This window comes from Ambystoma mexicanum, chromosome 7q (assembly GCF_040938575.1).
Source record: "Ambystoma mexicanum isolate Mex_15411 chromosome 7q, UKY_AmexF1_1, whole genome shotgun sequence".
Taxonomy (NCBI): Eukaryota; Metazoa; Chordata; class Amphibia; order Caudata; family Ambystomatidae; genus Ambystoma; species Ambystoma mexicanum.
In genome coordinates this window covers 781,917,829-781,938,391 of record NC_090941.1, presented here as the reverse complement: position 1 = coordinate 781,938,391, position 20,563 = coordinate 781,917,829, and the positions used below count along the sequence as shown (strand labels likewise).

Here is a 20,563-nt window from a genome sequence, read left to right as displayed (position 1 = left end):
AGAACGTCGGCTCTGTATTGCAATGACTGAGGGAACGTCATCTATTTGCAGAGGCTGAGAAATTTGTATTCAATATAACAGAAGATGAGCCCAGGAATCCCTTATTCAGGTGGCCAGGACATGGCAATAGCTGTTGGATCTAATTCCTGGGGATGGACCAGTGGGGGAGGATCACCTGTGCAGGAGAGCCCCGGGTTATGGATGGGGGAATACCCCAGGGGAGACGTGGTACCATCACGGGGAGGATGGCGATGGGAATGAAGTCCCTGAAGCTTTTATAAGATATTCCCTCTCATCATCCCTTCCACCCATTGAATCTACCTTACCCAAAGTTAAAGCCAACAACCCATTTGCATCTGGCAAACTTGCTAAGAACCACAACTCCCAGAATTCCTGTTTTCCAGGTTCCTATCTGAATACTTCCAATCACTTTTCTCCTTGTCCCTTTAATTATTATTTTCCAAACTCCCGATCCTCTTTGACCAAACCCTACCCTTTCCACAATTCCCCCCTGTTTATTTTACGATAATAATCCTGGCCATTCACGTTTTTTACCAAACCCCCTAATACAAGGAGTATAGTTCCATATAACACCTCTTCCCCATCCTACCCCGTATGATACTTGGAAACTCTACCAACCCCTTTTTCCCAAGACAAACACTTTTACATACCATGACAACAGACGGACTAGACACAGTGCTGTTTACCTGGCATGTCCCAATACAAGGGTCAGGCAAAGTCAGGCAATTGACCAAAATCTCACACACCTGACGGCCCTTTCCTTTCCCCACAGGGATAAAAGGTGGAGCACGAGAGCACAAGACAAGAAAGGCAGACCGCACATCCAGGAAGCTAACTCATCACAGCAGTCCAAGAGGTGGAGAAAGGCAGTGCATACCGAGAGGGTGACAAGAAGAGAAGCAACCTTGCCATTTCTGACCAAGGCCCATGAGACCTCCGCAGAAGGAATCGTAAAACCATAAACAATAGCCAGCAGGTGTTGCAGCAGGTGTCAACGGTAGGCGAGACCCCGCTCCGCTGATAAGCAAGCCGGGGATAGATGCTGGTCTCTGTGGTACCTACCTTGACTCGAGGAAGAAGAAAAGCCAAGCGGTTCATCACAGCCAATGAGTCGAGGGAGATCCAAGGGGTGAACAGCCATCACCAGAAGCTTTGTGAATACCAAAGGGGCCCTAAACTGAACGAGGGAGATCCAATGGGTGAACAGCCATCACCCAAAAATGTGTGAATACCAAAGGGGTCCGAGCCGATAAATGTAGATCCAAGGGGTGAGAAACCATCACCCAAAGATTTGTGAAAAGGGGTGAACAGCCATCACCCGAAGATTTGTGTTGAGAATAGCAAAAGATAAAATGTGTGAGTGATAGCCGTGGTAAACTCGACACCCACACGCGTAAGCAAGTAGCAAGCCAAGTTATTGAAAACATGCAAGCAAAAAGGAACTTTGAACATTTGTTTATTATTGTGAAAAGCATCTGGACCTCAGAGGCAAGAGACTCTTTGTAGAAAAGAGACTTAATCACTGAAGGCCCTGATTGCTGAGAACAGAACTTTCGGCTAGTGCTGGAAAGGCTTGAGCATGTGCTATGCTCTAGAATCTTACCTTGTCCCGTGCTAAAAACATGGGGAAGGGAGACTGCAACTACTGCATCCTGACTTGCGATGTGTGTTGTGTAAAATGAAGTTGTGTGTCAACTCTTCCTTCTTTGTTATGAACATTATCTCACACTTATTTTGTATTTAGAGTAAGGATTTGGCAATAGGTTTCTTAGTATAGGCCCTTTTATCTGACACAATGCCACTATGACTGCCTTATTATTATTTGATGGTCGAAGCTTGCTCCCATTTTAGAGTTCGGTTTAGATTAGGCGTTTTTTCAGCCTACTTTTGCAGTTTAATAAACACCCTTGAACTGTGATCACTTGTGCATGTCTTTACTGTTGCCACCATGAGTTCCTTACAGAGCCCACAACTGTATTCAGGATCTTACTGCTGTACATGATGATGTCAAGTCACATCTGGAACTGGCACAAGCTCGCTTGAAGAAATATGTGGATGCTCGTCGTCTTTTGTCCCAGTCTACCAGATTGTTATGAAGGTTTGGTTATCCACCAAAAATGTACACATTCTAGGAAAATGTAAACTGCTCCGTCGCTATGTTGGTACCTACACTGTCCTCAGGGTCCTAAACCCTGCCGCTGTGCGTCTGGATTTCCATTCACACTGACAAATGCATCCGGTCTTCCACGTCTCTTTATTGAAACCCTGCCCTCCTACCACTAGATTGCCAACATGACGGGTTTCATTGGTGTTTGAAGGAGCCGATGAATACGAGGTCCATGCCATTTTGGATACAAAGTTGGGGAGGGACAGATTACATCGATTTGAATGACTATGGTCTGGATGATCGTTCATGGGAACTGATAGAGAACATTCATGCCCCTCTTCTCTTGGCCTTTTTCCACGACCCTCGGGGAGTGGCTCGGCCTTTGACAGAGGATGTTGTCCCAGTTCATAAAAAAAGTCTTCTGTGTTAGGCAACCATGCAATATTACGCTCACGCTAATGAAGCATTTACGTTGCCGGGGAGACCCGACATACGACAGTGTTTCAGCGCGTACATCCAATCAGGCATAAAACGAAACCTCTTCGGGACGCCAGTGCTTCTAATTGAAGTTGGTACCTGGCGTTTCATTTTTGCTTCCCGATAAATGATTCATTGTTCAGCCATCACTCCTGTTTAGGGACTGCCTTTTGAATTCCCATTTTTCTTTGTTGCCAGCACGTTGCTCGACCTTTGCTCATGCTTACGGATTGCCTTTTGGATTCTCCTTTGTACTTTGTTGCCAGCACGTTATTCGGCCTTCACTCCTACTTATGGATTGCCTTTTGAATTCCCCTTTGTACTTTGTTGCCAGCACATTGTATGACTTCTGCTTTTAGACTGATGTTTGGATTACCCCTGAATCTGTATTCTGCCTACTGGCTTATAAATGAACCCTGGTTCAAAGTCTCCAAGGATTGTCTCCTGGAATTGTTTAATTTCCCCTTTACGTTTTACGGATCTTCACTTGACATGTAGCTACCTGGTGCACAGAACTCTGAATGTTATGCAGTGACTCCTCATCAAGTGCACCCTTCCACCTCAGTTAGTGAATCCTCGTTCTACCCGGGGACAGGTCCTTACTAACCCACTAATATTCCTTCTCTTCCGTTCAGTTCCTTCCTTCAATTCTTGGATCACCCTGCTATTCATTTGAGGTCTACAACAGGAATTCCAACTGCATCTACCTAATACCATGCTTTGCAGTCTTCTTCCCTTTTATCAACCTTGGCAAATACCTGGCAGGAAGAATAAGAAGTATTTAAGAGTATAAGAGGTAGGGGAGAGGTGGTAGAGGGGGAGAGAGGAGTTCTTTGATATTGCTTTGAATTTCAGCATTTTTAGAGGAAAAATAGTGAGCATTAGCAGAAAGGGAGGAGAAGGCTCAGATCAGGGTTAGTGCTGTTGATTGGAGCAGGAGTTGATAAAGGGCCAGAACAGTCAGATGTGTAGGAGGGAGAAGTTGAATAGTGGCATATTCAAAAGAGGAAGAGGCACTCTCAGTGGTGTTGATTCCCTTATTGATAAGGTACCCCACATCACCACCCTTCCCAACCGGGTGGGAGAGTGGGAAAATGTAGCAGAGTCAGTGTATGGAGCTGCTATTTTAGCAGAGTTGTGAGGGGAAATCCAGGTTTTTGTGATAGTAAGATGTGAAAGTTAAGGGTGATGAGAGTCAACATGGTCAGTGATCTAAGGAGACTTGATGTAGAGGTACTGTGTATGCCAATGGCGAAGTGAAAGAGGGAGAGGAAGTGGGGGAGAGGAGCAGGTTGTGTGCAGTAGGTAACAGAGGGCTAAACGGTTAAGTATCTTTGAGAATAAGAGTATCATGTTGGAGGGGTGTGGGTGCAGGGGGAAGGAGGGAGGTAGGGTGGGCAGAGAGTGAGGAAGACGTGAGACTGGTTTGAGGCTGAAGACTATTGAGAGTAGGGAATGAGGAGAGTGAGTGGAGAGAAGAACAGGGCAATGCCAATGTGCATGATGGAGGATCAAAGAAATAGGCAAGTTAAAACAATGAAGAAAGTGTGCAGCCCGAGAGAGAGAGGTGAAGTAGGTGAGTGCAAATGGAAGGGTTAGATGGTTGGTTGAGAAGAAACAGGTGTTTATTTTGGTCCTTCACAGCAGATGCCAATGGGAGACTGAACAAGGGAGGCTGTGCAACACCCCCCTCTACCGCTGGTATTCAACAACAGTGCTGCAGATGACTCCAAGTCAGGTAGGCAGGGCCCTGGGTGTTGTAGGCCAAGGGAGATATGATTTGTAGTCAGGACCCTGTGATGGAGAACAGGGTCCTCTGGAAAAACAGTATGTGGCCAAGAAAGGAAACACAATGAAAATTACCATTCCGTCAGTCATATAACTGTCTGGGATCCAATCACAGTTCTCCAGATGTCTTTCAGACTTGCAGGCAGTGTCCAAGTTGCTTTAGGCACATGGAGCTCCGTTTTGCAGGCAGGATGCATAGATGGTGCACAGGGTCCCCTGGGAAAGCAGGATGTGGCTGATTTACATTAAAAACACCTTGATTACTGACCGAGGGTCTTTAATCAAAAGCACATTTCCCCACGTGGTCTGTTGCAGCTCCCTGTGCTTGTTGGACATCCCCTTGGTTATCATGATTAGGTAATATGTCCACATCACAGCAAGAAGTGAATGTGCCCGTTTAAACGTCATATATGCCACATTGTGTAATTTGTAGACTCCAGATCACTGATGATGAGTCCTGCATCAACTATCTGGTTTTGCTCTTATCTTTCTAACTGCAGTTATTTTGGTCCTCTTCTCTTTTCATCTATTCATCTTGCTTCTATTATCTCCACTTTTTGACTTTCTCACCATTTTTATGCAGATGATTCTCAGATCTTGCTTTCTCTTTCCTCTCCAAATCTATTCATTCTACACTTATTGTCCACCTTTTAGCTTTCCAAAAGTGGGTGTCAGATCACTACTGGCACCTCAATCCATCCAAAACTGAAGGTATTTTATTTCAAGTTGCCACTATCCTCCACCTGTTCCCCTTTCTATTTCCTTTCCTCCCTCCTCTCTTCCAATGATTTCCACTGTCCATAATCTTCATGGTATCCTTGATTCTTCCCTATCGTTTGCCTCTCTTATTCTCCTCTATAATGTTGAAAGCTCATTACATAGCCCTTAAAGGACTTCTTGTTATCATTATCAAACAAACTTTATTTCAGATTAAGAACAATTTCATGAAGGTATGGCAATAAGAAAAATGTTCATAAAATAAAAAAGGCATAAAAAAAAACATTTACTGAATGCATTTGCCATTTTGGTTACAGGTTAAAACAACTGTGACCTCAAAAACAAGGAAATGAGGACAAGCACACTAAGAGTTGAGTTGAAATTAGATTGTAGCCAGGATTGGCCACTGTCCATAACCTTATGATTTGCATAAGCAGATAGAAAATGTTCCCCTAGTGGTGAGGGACTCATATGTAATGTTTCAGGATTCTGGTCGCGAGAAAGACTTTGCCTGAAGCAGTGGACCCTGTTGGACTGCTTACCTGTCTTGGAAGGCACGTCAACTGAGTAGCCATACTTTCCTAATGAACTGGTTACCAGAGTTGGAGGAGACAATGCAGCCCTGGGAATAGTGAAATTGTATCTGGCTGGGAGACCTGCATGCCTTGCTGTGGAAACTTTTTTCAAGAACTAGCTTTGAGAGTGTTGGGCACACAGTGATCTAGGACCAGGCCAAAGGCTCATAGAAGACCATAGGGCAGGATCAGTGCATGTAAGCGCCCTGCAGGAGGAAATGAAATCTCGATGAACTGGGGTAAGGCGTTGATGACATGCAAAAAATGCACATTCTCTGCAGGTTGATCTAGTGGATTTGACAGGTTGGGCATATTTGGGATGTTTCAACATAGATTGACCAGCGAGGTACCTGAAAGTCTTTCCAATGCCAAACAGCATTGGTGGAAGGCCCTGAGGACATCCAAAAAAGATGTATCCTCAGCGGGCGGCCAAGTGCTTTGACAGGTTAGAACCTTTGGAAAAATATCAAGTGGTCGACCACGAGATACTTGAAAGTGTATCCAATGCCAACGTGCTTTAAACAGCTAGATCCCTTTCTCTCTTCTCTGCTTTGTGAAGTCATTTGTTTTACCTTTTCTTTTCTGTAGGACCCAGAACAAACCTGGTTCTTGTAAATGACCATTGGTGATCAGGTGTCAGACACCTTTGGCCTGGTACCAAGGCAACACTATTTTTACATTTTCTTTTAGCAAACATTGCTATGTTAATTAAAGTAATTCATTAAGTTTGTGTTATATATTTCTCATTGGATAATTTCACTCCCAAATGTATTTTTTTGGTTTTCTATTGCCAACTTCCCTCTTTAGTGGCATAGGAGTGGACTGCTAAATGAACTAATGTATTCATTCATTACTCTTTCTCTGTGCCCCCAATAACACATACATGTACCCTCTGCTATATTATATTCCCTTGAACTACTTACTCCTCCCACCAGGGATCATATTGTGGTTGATATCTTTGACATCACATGGAGCTTCAACACCTTATCACCTCCACTATTACATCTGCAAACTAAACCTTCTGACCATTTCTTTTTTAAAAAACATCCCCAGCTTAAGTTTTTACTCTACCAAAACATTCAAAGCAACAAGAGGCTGAACTATTGCTCCAGCTTTCTCATGGGATCCCCCTACTCCTTTGCTTCTCACAACCAGGTAATGAAATTGCCGATCAGTAAGCTACAGAATTTTCCACAATTCACACCCACCCACATTTACAGCTTTGATGTGGGGTAGGTACCCATGGAAAATGGAGCCCTATTCAAATTCCTTCTTCTTGTTTTAATATCCATGCATGGGATTGCCTACGTACCTGGTTGATTCTGGTGTTGATACTAACCCCCTCTCACTCGATGGTCCCAATAGCTCCTCAACCTAACTGTCCCCTTTCAACCTTATGGGTTGTTCAGGGGAAGGGCGCCTGGAAGATTTTCCAAGGCAATTTCTTAATATATCACTGTTGTGCTGTTGCCAACTCTCTCTCATTCATCCTCATGACACCCCATCACTGGAACTCCATAGCACCTGAAATGAAGGGAATTCTAATATCAATAACATTGAATATCATACGAACCACCTTCTCTCCCAGGATGGATCTAAAGAAAGTTAAAGTACTTTTACCCCACCCAAATGATCCTCAACCACTATCACCAATGTATTGCATATTTGAATATAGCTGTAAACATTTTAATAACTGAATAATGATTTTGAGGTCTGTCTTGTACAATCCACATTCACTGTTTCTAACTCCTTATCTAGAGCAAGCCTGTTAATTTATTAACTACTGTATTAACTGCTGTATCATTGTATAATTGGAAGGATGTAGGGCAGTGAACAAACTAAAGCCCACCGCCCCATCTGATCCCATTCCTCTTACTGTTATTACAAATATACTGCCAGTCATCATTTCATGGATCACCAAAGCAGTTATTTTTTATTGCCAGACAGGTACCATCCCGAAAGAGCTTTAGCAAGATACTGTGATCCCCCTTCTGAAAAAACAATCATTTGATGCTTTTGTCATGGCTAACTATCACTGCATCTCTCTTCTTCCCTTCTCTATGAAGCTCTTGGAATCTTTGGTATCCCCACTTCTTTCTTCCTTTCCTGAATCTTCACTTTTCTCTACCCAGTCAGGATTCGGCCACAGCTGTGTACAGAGAGTGTCCTTGTCTCGGTATTGGATGATTTGTCCATGCTGGTAGATCAAGGAGGAGTGGGGTCCTTTATGTTGCTTTATCTTTCTGCAGCATTCAACACTGTTGAACACTGCATGTTTCTATCACGCATGGCCGTTGCAGGCCTCACTGGCCCAATCCTGGCCTGTTATTCTTCATTCCTGGCAGATAGAGGTCAATCACTTTCTCTCCCTCCTTCCCATTCCTCCTCTCATCCACTCTCTTGAGGTGTTCCTCATGGCCCAGCCCTGTTCCCAATGTTATTTTATATCTATGTTCAGCCATTGGTGGGTCTTGTTCGCTCTTGTGGGTTCCCATGCTACTCGTATGCCGACAACACCCAGATCGTGGTTTGATTAGATCTTGACTGGACTGAGGTGTTGGCGGATCTGTGCGGCTGCTTGGAGGCCATAAGGGAATGGATGAACAGCAATTGGCTGAAACTTAATGGGGACAAGACAGAGATCCAGGTGGTGGGTTCTCCCCCTGATCCCTCTCTTTGGACCCCTTCATTTTGGTCTTCTGCATTGGGTGATCTTTCTGCTCCTGTGACAGTGGTAAAGAACTTAGGAGTCCCTCTCTCTGCCTCTTTTTGAATGGTCCGTCAAGTGAGTGAAGTTTTTGGGATACGTATTTACACCATGCCTGTTTGAAACCTGGCTAGCACCCACTTCTTGCCACTGCAGGCCAAATATGTGTTTTACAGTATAAATGTTATTTTCTTCTCATGTCTGTAACAAAAAAAGTGATCAATGTCATTAAAAACATGCATCATGTCAAATGAGAATATGAAAGGCAATGTTTCTACGTTCTATACTTTGGAAGATGGGAGAGTGCTCTATAACAAATAGACTATTCAGTACTGATTGTAAAGGTGGGAGAGGGATCAAGTAACTTGTTCCTCAGAGGGTAGTAGGTCACAAGCTAAGACTAAGACCTTATAGTTCAATAATTCCATGAGGATGACAATGCATTGTGTGTTATTACATGTTTTTCCTTTACCATGGCACTGTAGAAAAACTCTCTAAAATATATGTATTCTATAATATGAGGGCAGTCCAGTGGTATGAATTGGTCATCCTTAAAGTCAAAGTTGGCCCATGTTAATATTTTCTTTAGTAATTCTACATGTCAATCACATCACTAATGACAACAGCGCAAAGTATTTACCTTATTTTGATCTGAAGACCTGATTATGAAAAGGTGCAAGCCTTCCACTTATAATGTCAAGCAAAAACTAATTATATAATTATTAAATGTATTATTAGCCAACTTACCACAACAGAGTAATAGATCTTGAATCCAGGTTTAGCAACAAAATAGTCATCTGACTTAAATGTTATCTTTATTTGATTTTTCTTGGATGTTAGTCTTGGTGGAACTTCCTTGTGACCACACCATCGCCCTCGGATCACTGTACTGGTTTCCGATACATCTTCCACTTCTACAAAGTCATACCTATGGGACAATTAAGATGTAGCATCAATTTACTGAGAAGGATCACAGACATGTGATCAGAATCGGCTCAATACTTGAGGACGAATGACTGTGACAATTCTGCTCCTTAAATCCCAAATAAAAACTAGGAATTATTTTTCAAGTGTACAAGAACACATTTCAGAACAGTCACATTCTGGCTAAATTAGATCCCAGTGGCAATGATCTTAATCTTTTACAAATTATGTTTTTCAAGCAATATTTGCTTTCAAATAATTTTCATTAACAAAGGATGGTTAGCCTGCTTGCCTGGGAAGCTAAGTATCCCATCAACTAAAGTTTCATAGGCAGATTACTATGGTCGTAACAGCGGTCTACCTCCAACTTTGTGGGTAATATACAGAGTGCAGCATGCCCTGTGTGAACAATGAGATGTTCTATACTGGACACACACCAAACTATGTTAACTCATCTAGTATCAAGTCATTGAAGATGCATTTTTTTATATTGTTTTGTTTGAATGCATTTTGTCAGAGTAGCCATATATTACATTAAAACGGTATTTTATTCCTGTGTTGATTTGCTCAAGGCTTTTGTCCATGAGTAATGACAAAACAAAAGAACAGATTTAAACAGAATAGAAGATGTCTTCCCTTTCTGTGATATAGCACCACCTAAAACACACTTTAAATTAAACAAATGATCTATGAGATGAACTATTCTTTTTTTCTAAATGAAGGAAATGGGTAGCAAAAAAACAATTGCATTTCTGATGAGAACATGTCTGGGCTGACAATTATGCGAATGTCTAAACTGTCACAGGTGGCACAGAAAACACTCTGACTCATAGCGACAGTTCAAGGGATTGCTCATTTAATGTGTGGGTCCCAAGGGCATCCCCCTCTCTATCCTCTTGTATTGTCCGTCCTCCCTAACCTGGGGATCTGTAATGTCTGTTGTCTGGTTCCGAATGCTGACCCTTGCCTTTTAATCACAGTCTAATTCTGTGGTTGGTTCTTTACGTGCCAGCTATCTAAACTCCCTCAGGAACTTCCTAACTGTTCCCATTCTATCCAAAGGTTTAATGGGGAGTTGAGATAGTGCCTTGTACTTACTAGGTTGGATTCAGGCTGGTTAACACATACCCACGCTCACTTCTACTCTTCTACTTTTATTGACTACAAGACCTCCACTTTACTCCTCCCACATATCTTCTGTCTCTCTGATGTTTCAGTGCTCCACTCCCTCCCTTCTACTCCCATCCTCATCATTACAACTCATATCTTTCACCTAGTACTCTCCTCTGGCCAATTCCTCTCTCCTCTGCCTACTACTACTCTCCTAGACCCAAAACGACTCTTCTCCAATCACTATTACTCTCCTCCCACCAAAAACACAAACACCCTGCTTTCGAACTGTATCAGTCAATTCACATTCACTTACTATACTAAGCTATCTACCAGCTTGTCCTCAAACATGCACATTCAGACTGCAGAACTACTACCCAAAGCCAATGCCTCACCTTCTCTGTTAATCTCTCCATAAGCCACCACTCCCTCTTTACTCCTGCTGTTCTCTTGGTCGTCCCCCACCTCCAACTCTGATCTCACCTGAAACACCCACACCTGATTCCTGATCCCTGCTTAAATCTTCCTCCTCATCTGCGGATTGGACAGCTTTATATAACCAATCTGACCCTGTCTTCACCACCCGGGGCATGTATGTGTTAGGAACATTCCAAAAAAGGGGGCTAAGCTTCTCCCACTTTCTCAGTGTGGGGTCACCACATGTCAGAAATGGTGGCATAGAAAGATCAAATGCCCAGTTTGTGTTCCAGGCACAATTATCATGCAGTAACCCATTAGGTTTGGGTAATGAGGGTTCCTTTCCCCCTTTTCAGCCCTCGTGGGTTAGTGGAACTGCAACTGCTTGCGGGAACTCAACAGGAGGTGATGGTCCTGCGACATCGCTCTCCACACTGTCTCTATGCAAGGCTGCAACATGTCTCTCTTTCTCTTCCTTGCTGGTGTGCAGTGGTAGCCAGCCACCACTGCATCATGTCATTGAGTGGGACTTCTAGGAGGTTGGTTATTTGTAGTAAAGGTGAGAACCATAAAATGGGGAGACCATTCATGTTTCTCACATAAAATGAGTTGGGCCTCAGAAACACTTTTTAAGAATGGTGGATAAGACTGTCACTGTCTGCTGTTGTTATATTTTAGAATTTTTTTCCAGACGAGCACATTCATGTATTCATCAATTGTGTTTAGCATAACCAATCAATGAACCACCCAGTCCTTTCTATACCTCACTACAATAAATAAGGTTACATTTGCATATATGTGTTTATTTAGTAAGCATAAATAAAGCTGGACCTCTGTGGTTGTATGCTAAATATTTTGTTGGTCCAACTCAATTTTTAAACATGATCTTCATAAAGCACTCGAATAGATTCACATAGTGATCACATTTGGAACATTCTTCTCTGTTGGTTATTTAATGCGTTCTCTTGCCATCTGTGGGATTATTGTGTGGAGAAGATGGTATTGTATCGTTAGTCTACCTTGGTTTTAAGGAAGGGCTGTCTCATGAGTGGTGTACAGCTGGTATTTTAGGAGCAGGGAAAAACATACGTTTCAGTTGTGACTGGTGCACTCAAGGCTTGATGGCTGTGTTTGTGTCAGTGGGACACCAAGTGCAGCTATCCCACAACTCCTGTAATCTTCCAGGCATGCATTCATGACTTTGCATGTGATGTCATCGTCCACCAACATCCCATAACAAATAGCCCCTGAATAGTGTTGATTTATGTCACCAACTATTTGGACAATGGAAACTTGTTTTCTCAATCCAGATGCATTCCTGATCCCTTCTTCTGTGTTTGACCTGCTCTGGCTCACATCTCGCCTGCGCTGTCCTTGATCTTGAACTGAACATTGTTACCAGAAATTGATAGATGACTGAACTGAGAGTTCCCTTGCATCTTGTATTGTTTTGCTGAACTATGCTTGGGTTTTGCAGTGATCCTCCACCTGCCTTACCTATGGTCCTTCTCCATACTGTTTGTGACTTATTGCAGGGTCTGTTGGCAGCCCAGTCCTTATCATTTGTCTTGACGAAGGGTTTACTCCTTTGAGATTTTCTTGCGATTTTAGTTTAGTGTTTTATCAGTCTGTGTTTCCTTGGATTTCCAATCCCTCCTCTCTATGGTCGTTATCGCTTGATGTTCTTTGCACCCTGAAATAAACTGCATGAATAATGGGGGCGTGTGTCTGGCTGACATACCCCAAGGCAGATGTTGGGGGGAGGTGAGAGTTGGTGTGCTGCTGCATACTGGGACCTTCCGTGTTCTCTCTCCACCTGTCGCCTCACCCTGCCATGGTGCAGTTCATTGCAGTGCATTGCAGTGCAAATATCTTGGAAACCATGCATCCTAGTGCCTGGACCTCAAGTGTTGTTCCTTGTATCAGGACAGGTCCTCCTAAAACCACGTTGAAGTTTCGCCAATTTCAAGCAGTCTCATGTGTGAAGGTGCTGAAATCTGGGGAACGGGGTGGGTGTCCAAATGTCGTATAGCCAGTATTGTCCATCGGGACCTTACAGTTAACTATGCAAGATTTGGTGCAGATTGGTGAAACCTTGTGGAAGTTTATAAGGAATAAAGCTTTGTCAAACCACAAACCCACAAACATATGTTGACCTTAGCTGAAATCCGGGGAAAGGGGTGTAGTGTCCAAATGACATGTAGCCAGTAATGTCCGGAGGATCCTTACAGGCAACTATGCACATTTTGGTGCAGATTGGTGAAGGAGTGTGGAATTGTATAAGGAACAACGCTTAGCCACAAATCCCACCACAAGCACATTTTCTTTGCTCTTATATATATCGATATATAACTCGTGGAGTTTTGCAACATGAACATATTTTCAAAAGACATATAGTTTGTCCATGTTTATAGATGATACTTTTGTGGATGAATGTACATGCTGAACATTTTCTAAATGGGTTGTGTCAATGGTGAGCCCCAGCATATTGTGACAGATGTTGTTACAGTTTCTGGTTCTGGACTTTGTGTTTTACAGAGCAGAGCAGACTAAATATTGTTTAGGAGGTGTTTTTTTTTTAAGCAAACAGCAAAATATTATTTTCACTCATTTTGAGTTACCAATCTACTTTATGTCAAGTGCACTAACCTTGATCTTTTGACTGCTATAGATGTTGGTTATTTGGAGGTTATTTTCATCTCTATTTGCTTTTGCAGGGAAACCTCCACCCCAGCAATATTCCTGTGTTGTTTCTCAAATAAAGCAGCTGTTCCTTTTGTGAGATAAACATGTCCAAGATAAATATGCTGGTCTAGTCAATTGTCATGGTAAACTTGAGTTTTAGATTTCTAGAATTTTAGTTTTGAAGTTTTGCAAGATCTTGTTACTGATTGCCTATGTTTAACAGAAACTTGGCTCTCTGAGACATTACCCTTCCGTGGTACAATCACTCCCAGTCGACTACAGTATACTTTGTTCTGGTCATATATCTGACCATCCTGGAGGAGGTGCTGCCTTAACTTTAATCTCTTTTTAAGGCTTCTATTTTACCGCTCTCCTTTATAGCCAAAATTGAATTGTTATTAGTTTGGATTCAGCTTATGACTTCATTCTTAGTCCATATTTTGATTGCCTACCTGCACCCTTGCTACGATTTATCTTTTGTAGATTCTTTTGTAGACTTGATGGCCAGCCTTTAGCTACAGTATGACAACATCGCAGTAGCTGGTGATTTGAGTCTCAAACCTAGTGATCCTGCAGATCATCTAGCTACTCAATTTATTCCGGCTATGATTGACTTGAGTCTCTTGCAGTAAGTGACTGAAGCTGCGCATCAGCTTGGGAACACGTTAGACGTTAGACACTATCATATCCATTTTTCCTGTACTTCAGGTAACCTGGTCAGATAATATTGCTGTTCCATCTAGTATGTCTTTTGGTTGTTGTCGACCCAAATATTCCACTCACAATGTTACTAGGTGGAGTTGTCACTCTATTGAACCCTCTGCTATTGCATCCCACATCCTCCAGTCCTCTGGTCTATCAAGCACTCCTAATTTGGCTATTTTAATACAAATCTGTAAAGTCTGAGGCCGACCTACAATACATTGGTTGACTGAAGATCTCAAGCAGCTATGGCTTAAATGTAGACAAGCAGAGCAATATGGTGCATTTCGTATTACCCTTTAGAAAAGGTGCTACTGTGTCAAACTGCGGGGGCCTATCATAAACCTATATTTGATGCCAATCATACTTTTTCCATTAACCATATTGACACTGCGCTGTATCAGCCAAAAGAACTTGTTCATTATGTACGGTCGTTGCCCTCTAAATCTACCTTGCAGGTATCTGTTCCGTCTTCAAAGATGCTTTCCTATTCCATGTCTAGGTTTTTTTCTCCAGAAGATTGCTGACATCTCGCAGTCACATTTCAAAATGGGGAAAATATGCAATGGATACGCTGAGTCCCTCTTTTTATCAACTATTCGTCTGTTTTCCTTCATTTTCAGCTGCCGAAATAGTGGCTGCAACTAAACAAATTAATTCTGCCTCTCCATTGATATCATTTCATTGTCCATTTTTAAGGGGATTATGCGCTCTGTTGCTCGCATTGTGGCCCATGCAGATAATCTCTAGTGCTCCTCTGGGGAGATTCCCCCAGCATTAAAACATGCTCTTATAATCCCTCTTCTCAAGAAGCCATTTCTTGATCCCACTACTTTCTCTAATGTTTGCCCTATATCCCTTTTCCACTTCTTGATGAAACTTCTTGAGACATGACATCGATTGCCTCTCTGCTTGGGAGGTTCCTAGAAGAGGCTAATTACTTTGACCCCTTTCAACCATGCAAGGGAAATACCTTTCCTGTATCATTTTTTAAAGAGTTTTTATCATCTTTTGTTCCCTGGGTCACAGTTTTATAAACCGTGCCTTCCAGGAAGGCTATGTTCCAAAGAGTATCAGGGAAGCATGGATAGCCCCCTTGCAAAAAGAGACTACTCTTGATCCCAATGACCCTGCTAGTTACAGACCCATAACGAATGTTCCTTACTTGTTGAAGGTTATCAATAAAGTGACCTGTAATCAGTATCAGAGTTTTGTTGTGCAACAAGAAATCTTGGTTATAGAACAATCAGGTTTTCGAACAAAGCATGGTACGTAGACTGCATTACTTGATTTGAACTCTAATATAGCACAGATTATAGACAGAGGCAGCTTAGCACTGCTGCTGTTGCTCAACCCGCCCACCGCATTTGATTTGGTGAACCATGAGATGCTGGCGCACAGGTTGATGTATATAGGCAAATGTTCAAACCTTGCTGCAAACTGGTTGAAATTGTTGCTTGGCTCAAGGATGGCAAGAGTGGCTAAGAATGACTACCAATCGATATCCCTACAAAATATCCCCACCAAAAATATTGCCGTACATATGGCCGTTTGTCTCGCCAGAGGCAATATTTTTGGGGGGGATAATTTGTGGGAGCGTGGGTTTTGGGGGTGTCCCCCACACATTTTAAAATAATGCAGGGGTTGCAGGGGTGTCCCCCGCAGGGACCATGGGTCAATATCGCCACAAAAATATGGCAATATTTTTGTATCACAATATTTCTGCGGGGATATTAACACATGGAACCTACCAATCACAGTAGGTTCCACTTAACTCTGGGGTTACACAGGGCTCTTGCCTGCCACCTTTGTTGTACAATGTATACTCTAGTCCTGGATCTGGAAAGCCTTGTTGTTAAGTTTGCAAATTATGCAGATTACACCCAGATCATCCTGGAGTTATCAGGGTCACATACCGGATATCTAGCAAGGGTAAGTGAGGTCTTTGGTTCCATCAAAATATGAGTGGCTAGAAACTCACTCGCTCTAAAAAATAAAAAATAAACAGAAACTCGGATTTTACTGACGCTAAGTTTAAAAAACTTGATCATTTATCATTGAAGTATCATTGAAGTTAACATGATTCAGGTCTCAGAACATGTAAAAACCATGGGGGTTTATTTTGACCCCCAATTAACTTTTATGAAGCTTGTTTCATATTTGAGCGCCTCTTTTGCTTACATGGCAGGCAGATTCGCTCCTATTTATCAGAGTAAACTATTGTAATAGCCTTTTGGTTGGAACAGCTCAAACTAACATTAAAAAGCTTCAAGTGATTAAGAATGGGATGGTCCATGCGGTTTGTCGTATGGACTGAAGGGCGCATATCTCTTGGGCCTGCCAGAAACTGCACTGGCTCCCCATTCAACAGAGAATCCACTTTAAAGCATATAGCATGGTAGATAAATAAATGTTTGGCTGGTGATGCTCCACCTTACCCCTGTTTACAAATTAAGAGAGCACCAATTAGGCACATTCTGCGTTCAAATAAGGATGACCTTCTGACCCAGCCACAGTATCTTTTGAAGAGGTTTGGAGGAATCAGCTTCGATTCCTGGGCTCCTACCACATGGAACATCTTTCCGCGTTCACTTAGACTGGTTCCCCCAATTCACAGTTTAAGAAGGGTTTGAAGACAAATTCTTTGACAAAGGAGATGACTAGGAATTTTTGAGAACAGTCTGTTAAGTGACTCCAATCAAGCACTCCCACTAAGTCAGTGCCTTGTCTGGGATTGCTCAAGGGAAGCCCTTATTTATATATTTTTATGACAAGTTATACTCTGGATGATAAACCCTTATATAACGCCCCTCTCTTTAAATCACCCTGACCTCACTGAGCCAAGAAGTAGGTTTGTTTTGCAATTTAAAAGATTTATTGGGAAAATTAAACAATATATATATATATATATATATATATCACACTTTTATAATAAATTAATATTTGATATCACATTTATGAATATAATGTTTATCAACAATAGATAATCTGACACTAGCACACTTCTTTACAATCAATGAGGAGTTAGTATTGGAAGGATTTGGTAGCAGAAAATACGTTTATGGTTTCAGGGAAAAGCAATGAGGGAAAAATGCAGCACAGAAATAAACTTGATATGATTTCAACAAAAGATAATATGATCACTTTTTCTTTGACAATTCCCTCCCCCCCTATGCAAGGTAAGGAGATGGAAGGAGAGCACACAATTCTCAGGAATACAAAATGCAGTACAAATTTCCAGTTCCCCCCAGCGAACTTAGAGGAAAACAGGTATGAATTTAAAGCAGGCAAGATCCTTTTAAATGTGGTGGCAATGAAGTGAAAAATATGCTGAACATGCTTTTAATTCCCTCTAGAGGTTCAGGGTGAGTGAGAGATACTTTAAATCAGTTCAGGTCAGCTCTACCAATGATTCAGGGATGGTTATCAGGTTGAAAACGGGATTCAGTAATGGAAGCAAAAGACAGATATTTTTACACGTGGTTGAAATTAAGCGAACTGTCAATTTGCGGCACTTTTTTCCGAATGTGTCGATCGCGATTACGACGGAACTATAAGAAGTAGCAAGTCAGTTCTAGGCTTGTTGGAAAGCTTAGAATCTTAGCTTCTAGCACAAACGTTTCAAGAGATACGGACAATTTAGTGGAGGTAGATTTACAGAAATGAAATTTCAGTTTCAGAATGACAGATGCGCTTGGAAGGTTTGAATCAACAGGATGGACACACGATTCCTTATGATGCAGTTCGAATAGGTTAAAATAGTTTGAATTAGATTATTTAAACTAAGAGATTGGTTTTGCATAGTTCTGGCTGCGTACTCACACTATGAATTTGAAATAAGCCGTCAAGGTCTGGTCAGCAGATTGGGACTGGACTCCTGGCGGGTGGTTCTGAAGTCACAACTCTCTGGGTCAGCTCTGCTCTGCACTTTACAGCGGTCTGGTCTGGGTCACCCTGGTTCTGGTATCTCTGGATACAGCACTGCTTTCTGGGTCTGCTACCTGTTCTGGCAAAAGTTCTTGGCAAAGAATCCAACAGCTCTCCCGGCTGTAGAATAGTTTGGTTGGATTGCTGGATTCTGAAGGCCTGCTGAGAAGAGTTCTCAGCTTGTGGGTTAGGCCTTTGCTTTAAGTTATGTAGTCTATCTGGAGACTAAGTTCTGGATGTTCCTTCTAGATGTTGTGTGGTCCGGCAAAATGCTCCGCAAGAAAATGAAAAGTGAATGTCTTGCCTGGCCAAGCAGTCTCTTTTTATGTGTTTTGAAAGTGGGTGGGTCTGCTCATTCTGCATGCCCAACCCTTTAATGATTTGATAGGTCAAGGATTCTCTGTGACCTGATTTGAGAAGGGATAGTGTGTCAGAGTGAGTCAAAGTCTTACAGTCTATTGAAGAAACGCCCCTTTGCTTTTACTTAGAAAATGCATTTTTCATAACTAACAGGTTTCCCAGATACACAGGTCGTTGAAATGACATACACATTTCACAGATTAATTTAAGATACACTCTCGCCCAACTCTGATCCCCCTCAGAGCCTGGCTTCACAAATGGCAACATTTTGTGCTTTTTAGTGACTTTCGCCATATTGGTTTTGCCTCAAAATGTACACAGACCTGCACCCCTTCCCTGAGCATATTACTGGAAATTACTATGTCTCTATCCTAAACACAGTGTCTGCAATATCAATAAATAGCAGGGTTCGGTCCCAGAACACCGTACAAAGTGGAATTTGGGCTCAAATCGTGAGGGCATTTTTCATTTTCAGGATCCCCAAATTGTACATTTCTGTGAGCTTAAAACAAGATTTTAGAAGCATTTAACTTAAACATATATTTGCTGCAATATGAATCCACAGTCCTGTCTGGCCCGCCCCTAGGAACTGGGGGAGTCAGGGATCACATGTCTCTCCTTCCAGGCAGAGCACTGTTTACAGTCCACACCCAAAATCAGCATACCCCATTCAATTGAAAGGGTCTATTGTATTGGGTCTAGCAGGCTGCAGGGAAGTCCCCTCCCTCTCAATCAATAGGGCCATGTGATAGCCTGCCTCCTGGTGTGGGTCTCTGGGGTGTTAAGAGTTCTCAGGAAAGGCAAGTCTTTTGAACTTTTAATTACATAAGACCCAGTTCTGTTCACTGCCCAGTTCTGCAAGACAGCTCTCCTGTCAGGATTTATAGAGCGCCAGCGCTGGTCAGTGTCCAATGCCGGTACTGCACCTATTTTTGACAGCTGTCTTGAATTAATACATTTCAAAAGGAAAGGATTTTACTTGATAGTATATGATCCTTGCTTGACATGGCATTGATATGGATCTGTAGTAGAGTAAAGTAAAACACTCAACCATAGTTGGATTTTTGTGTGGTGGTTCTGGGCCCATGATCTTAGCAATATTTGACATTAATAAAAACGGGTTTTGAACAGAACCATCTTTCTTTGCACTGGTGGGTGGCAGGTCAGGGGACCATTTTGGTGTGCGCAAAACTGCACCGTTCTCCTTGATTCTGGCGCAAATGTGGGCTTTTCCGCCATCTTGGATTTCCTAAGCCCACAGCACCAAATGTTGCAGCATAATAGTCCAAACGTGGGTCAGGACACCCAACAAGTCCCTGTTTTCTCTTTGATTGTTCACTGTTGTAAGTCTTGTGAACGCCCTGAGGCCTGTGGGCATGTTGGCATAATATAAAACACCTATAGAATAGAATAGTATAGTACCAGGCTTCCGCCCTGGGCGGGACATTGAAAGTGTGCACGCTTCGTTGGTGGATGGCATGGCCTGCCTCCTTAATCAAGGTGGAGTGGGTGCACTGATTTTGCTAGACATATCAGCTGCATTCGATAGTATCGACCACTCCACCCTGCTCAATCGTCTTTCTGGAGTATGCCTTACAGGGACAGTTTTCTCGTGGTTATGATCTTTTCTATCAGGATCAGCCCCTTTGACCTGTTGGGTTCCACAGGGGTCAGCGCTGTCTCCTGTTCTTTTTAATGTCTATATGCAACCATTGGTCGCCCTAATTCACTCCCACAGCTTCCGGTGCTACTCATACACCGATAATATGCAAATCATTGTCCAGTTAAATCTTCTGAATCATCATACTCCATCTCAGCTGAGGGGTTGCCTGGAGGTGGTGGGTTGTTGGATGGGAGACAACTGGCTTAAGTTAAACTGAGATAAAACAGAGGTGATGGTGGTCGGCCCACCATTAGCATCAGCTCTATGGTTCTCAGCCTTTTGACCATCCTCTATTGGCCCTTTGCCTATTCATGTACTTGTGGTCAAGGACTTGGGTGTGAAATTGTCTTCATCACTGTCCTCTGCATCCGAAGTTAGCTCAC

General features: G+C 42.5%; 1 protein-coding gene across 1 annotated transcript in view; it reads right to left on the bottom strand.

Annotated features, from left to right (window-relative positions):
* Positions 1-20,563, bottom strand: part of PDGFD (platelet derived growth factor D) — a 1,219,073-nt gene that overhangs the window by 516,302 nt on the left and 682,208 nt on the right. Inside the window, exon 3 of the mRNA XM_069640767.1 lies at positions 9,140-9,320. Coding sequence (XP_069496868.1) covers positions 9,140-9,320 — 181 coding nt within the window. The remainder of the gene's footprint in view (positions 1-9,139; positions 9,321-20,563) is intronic.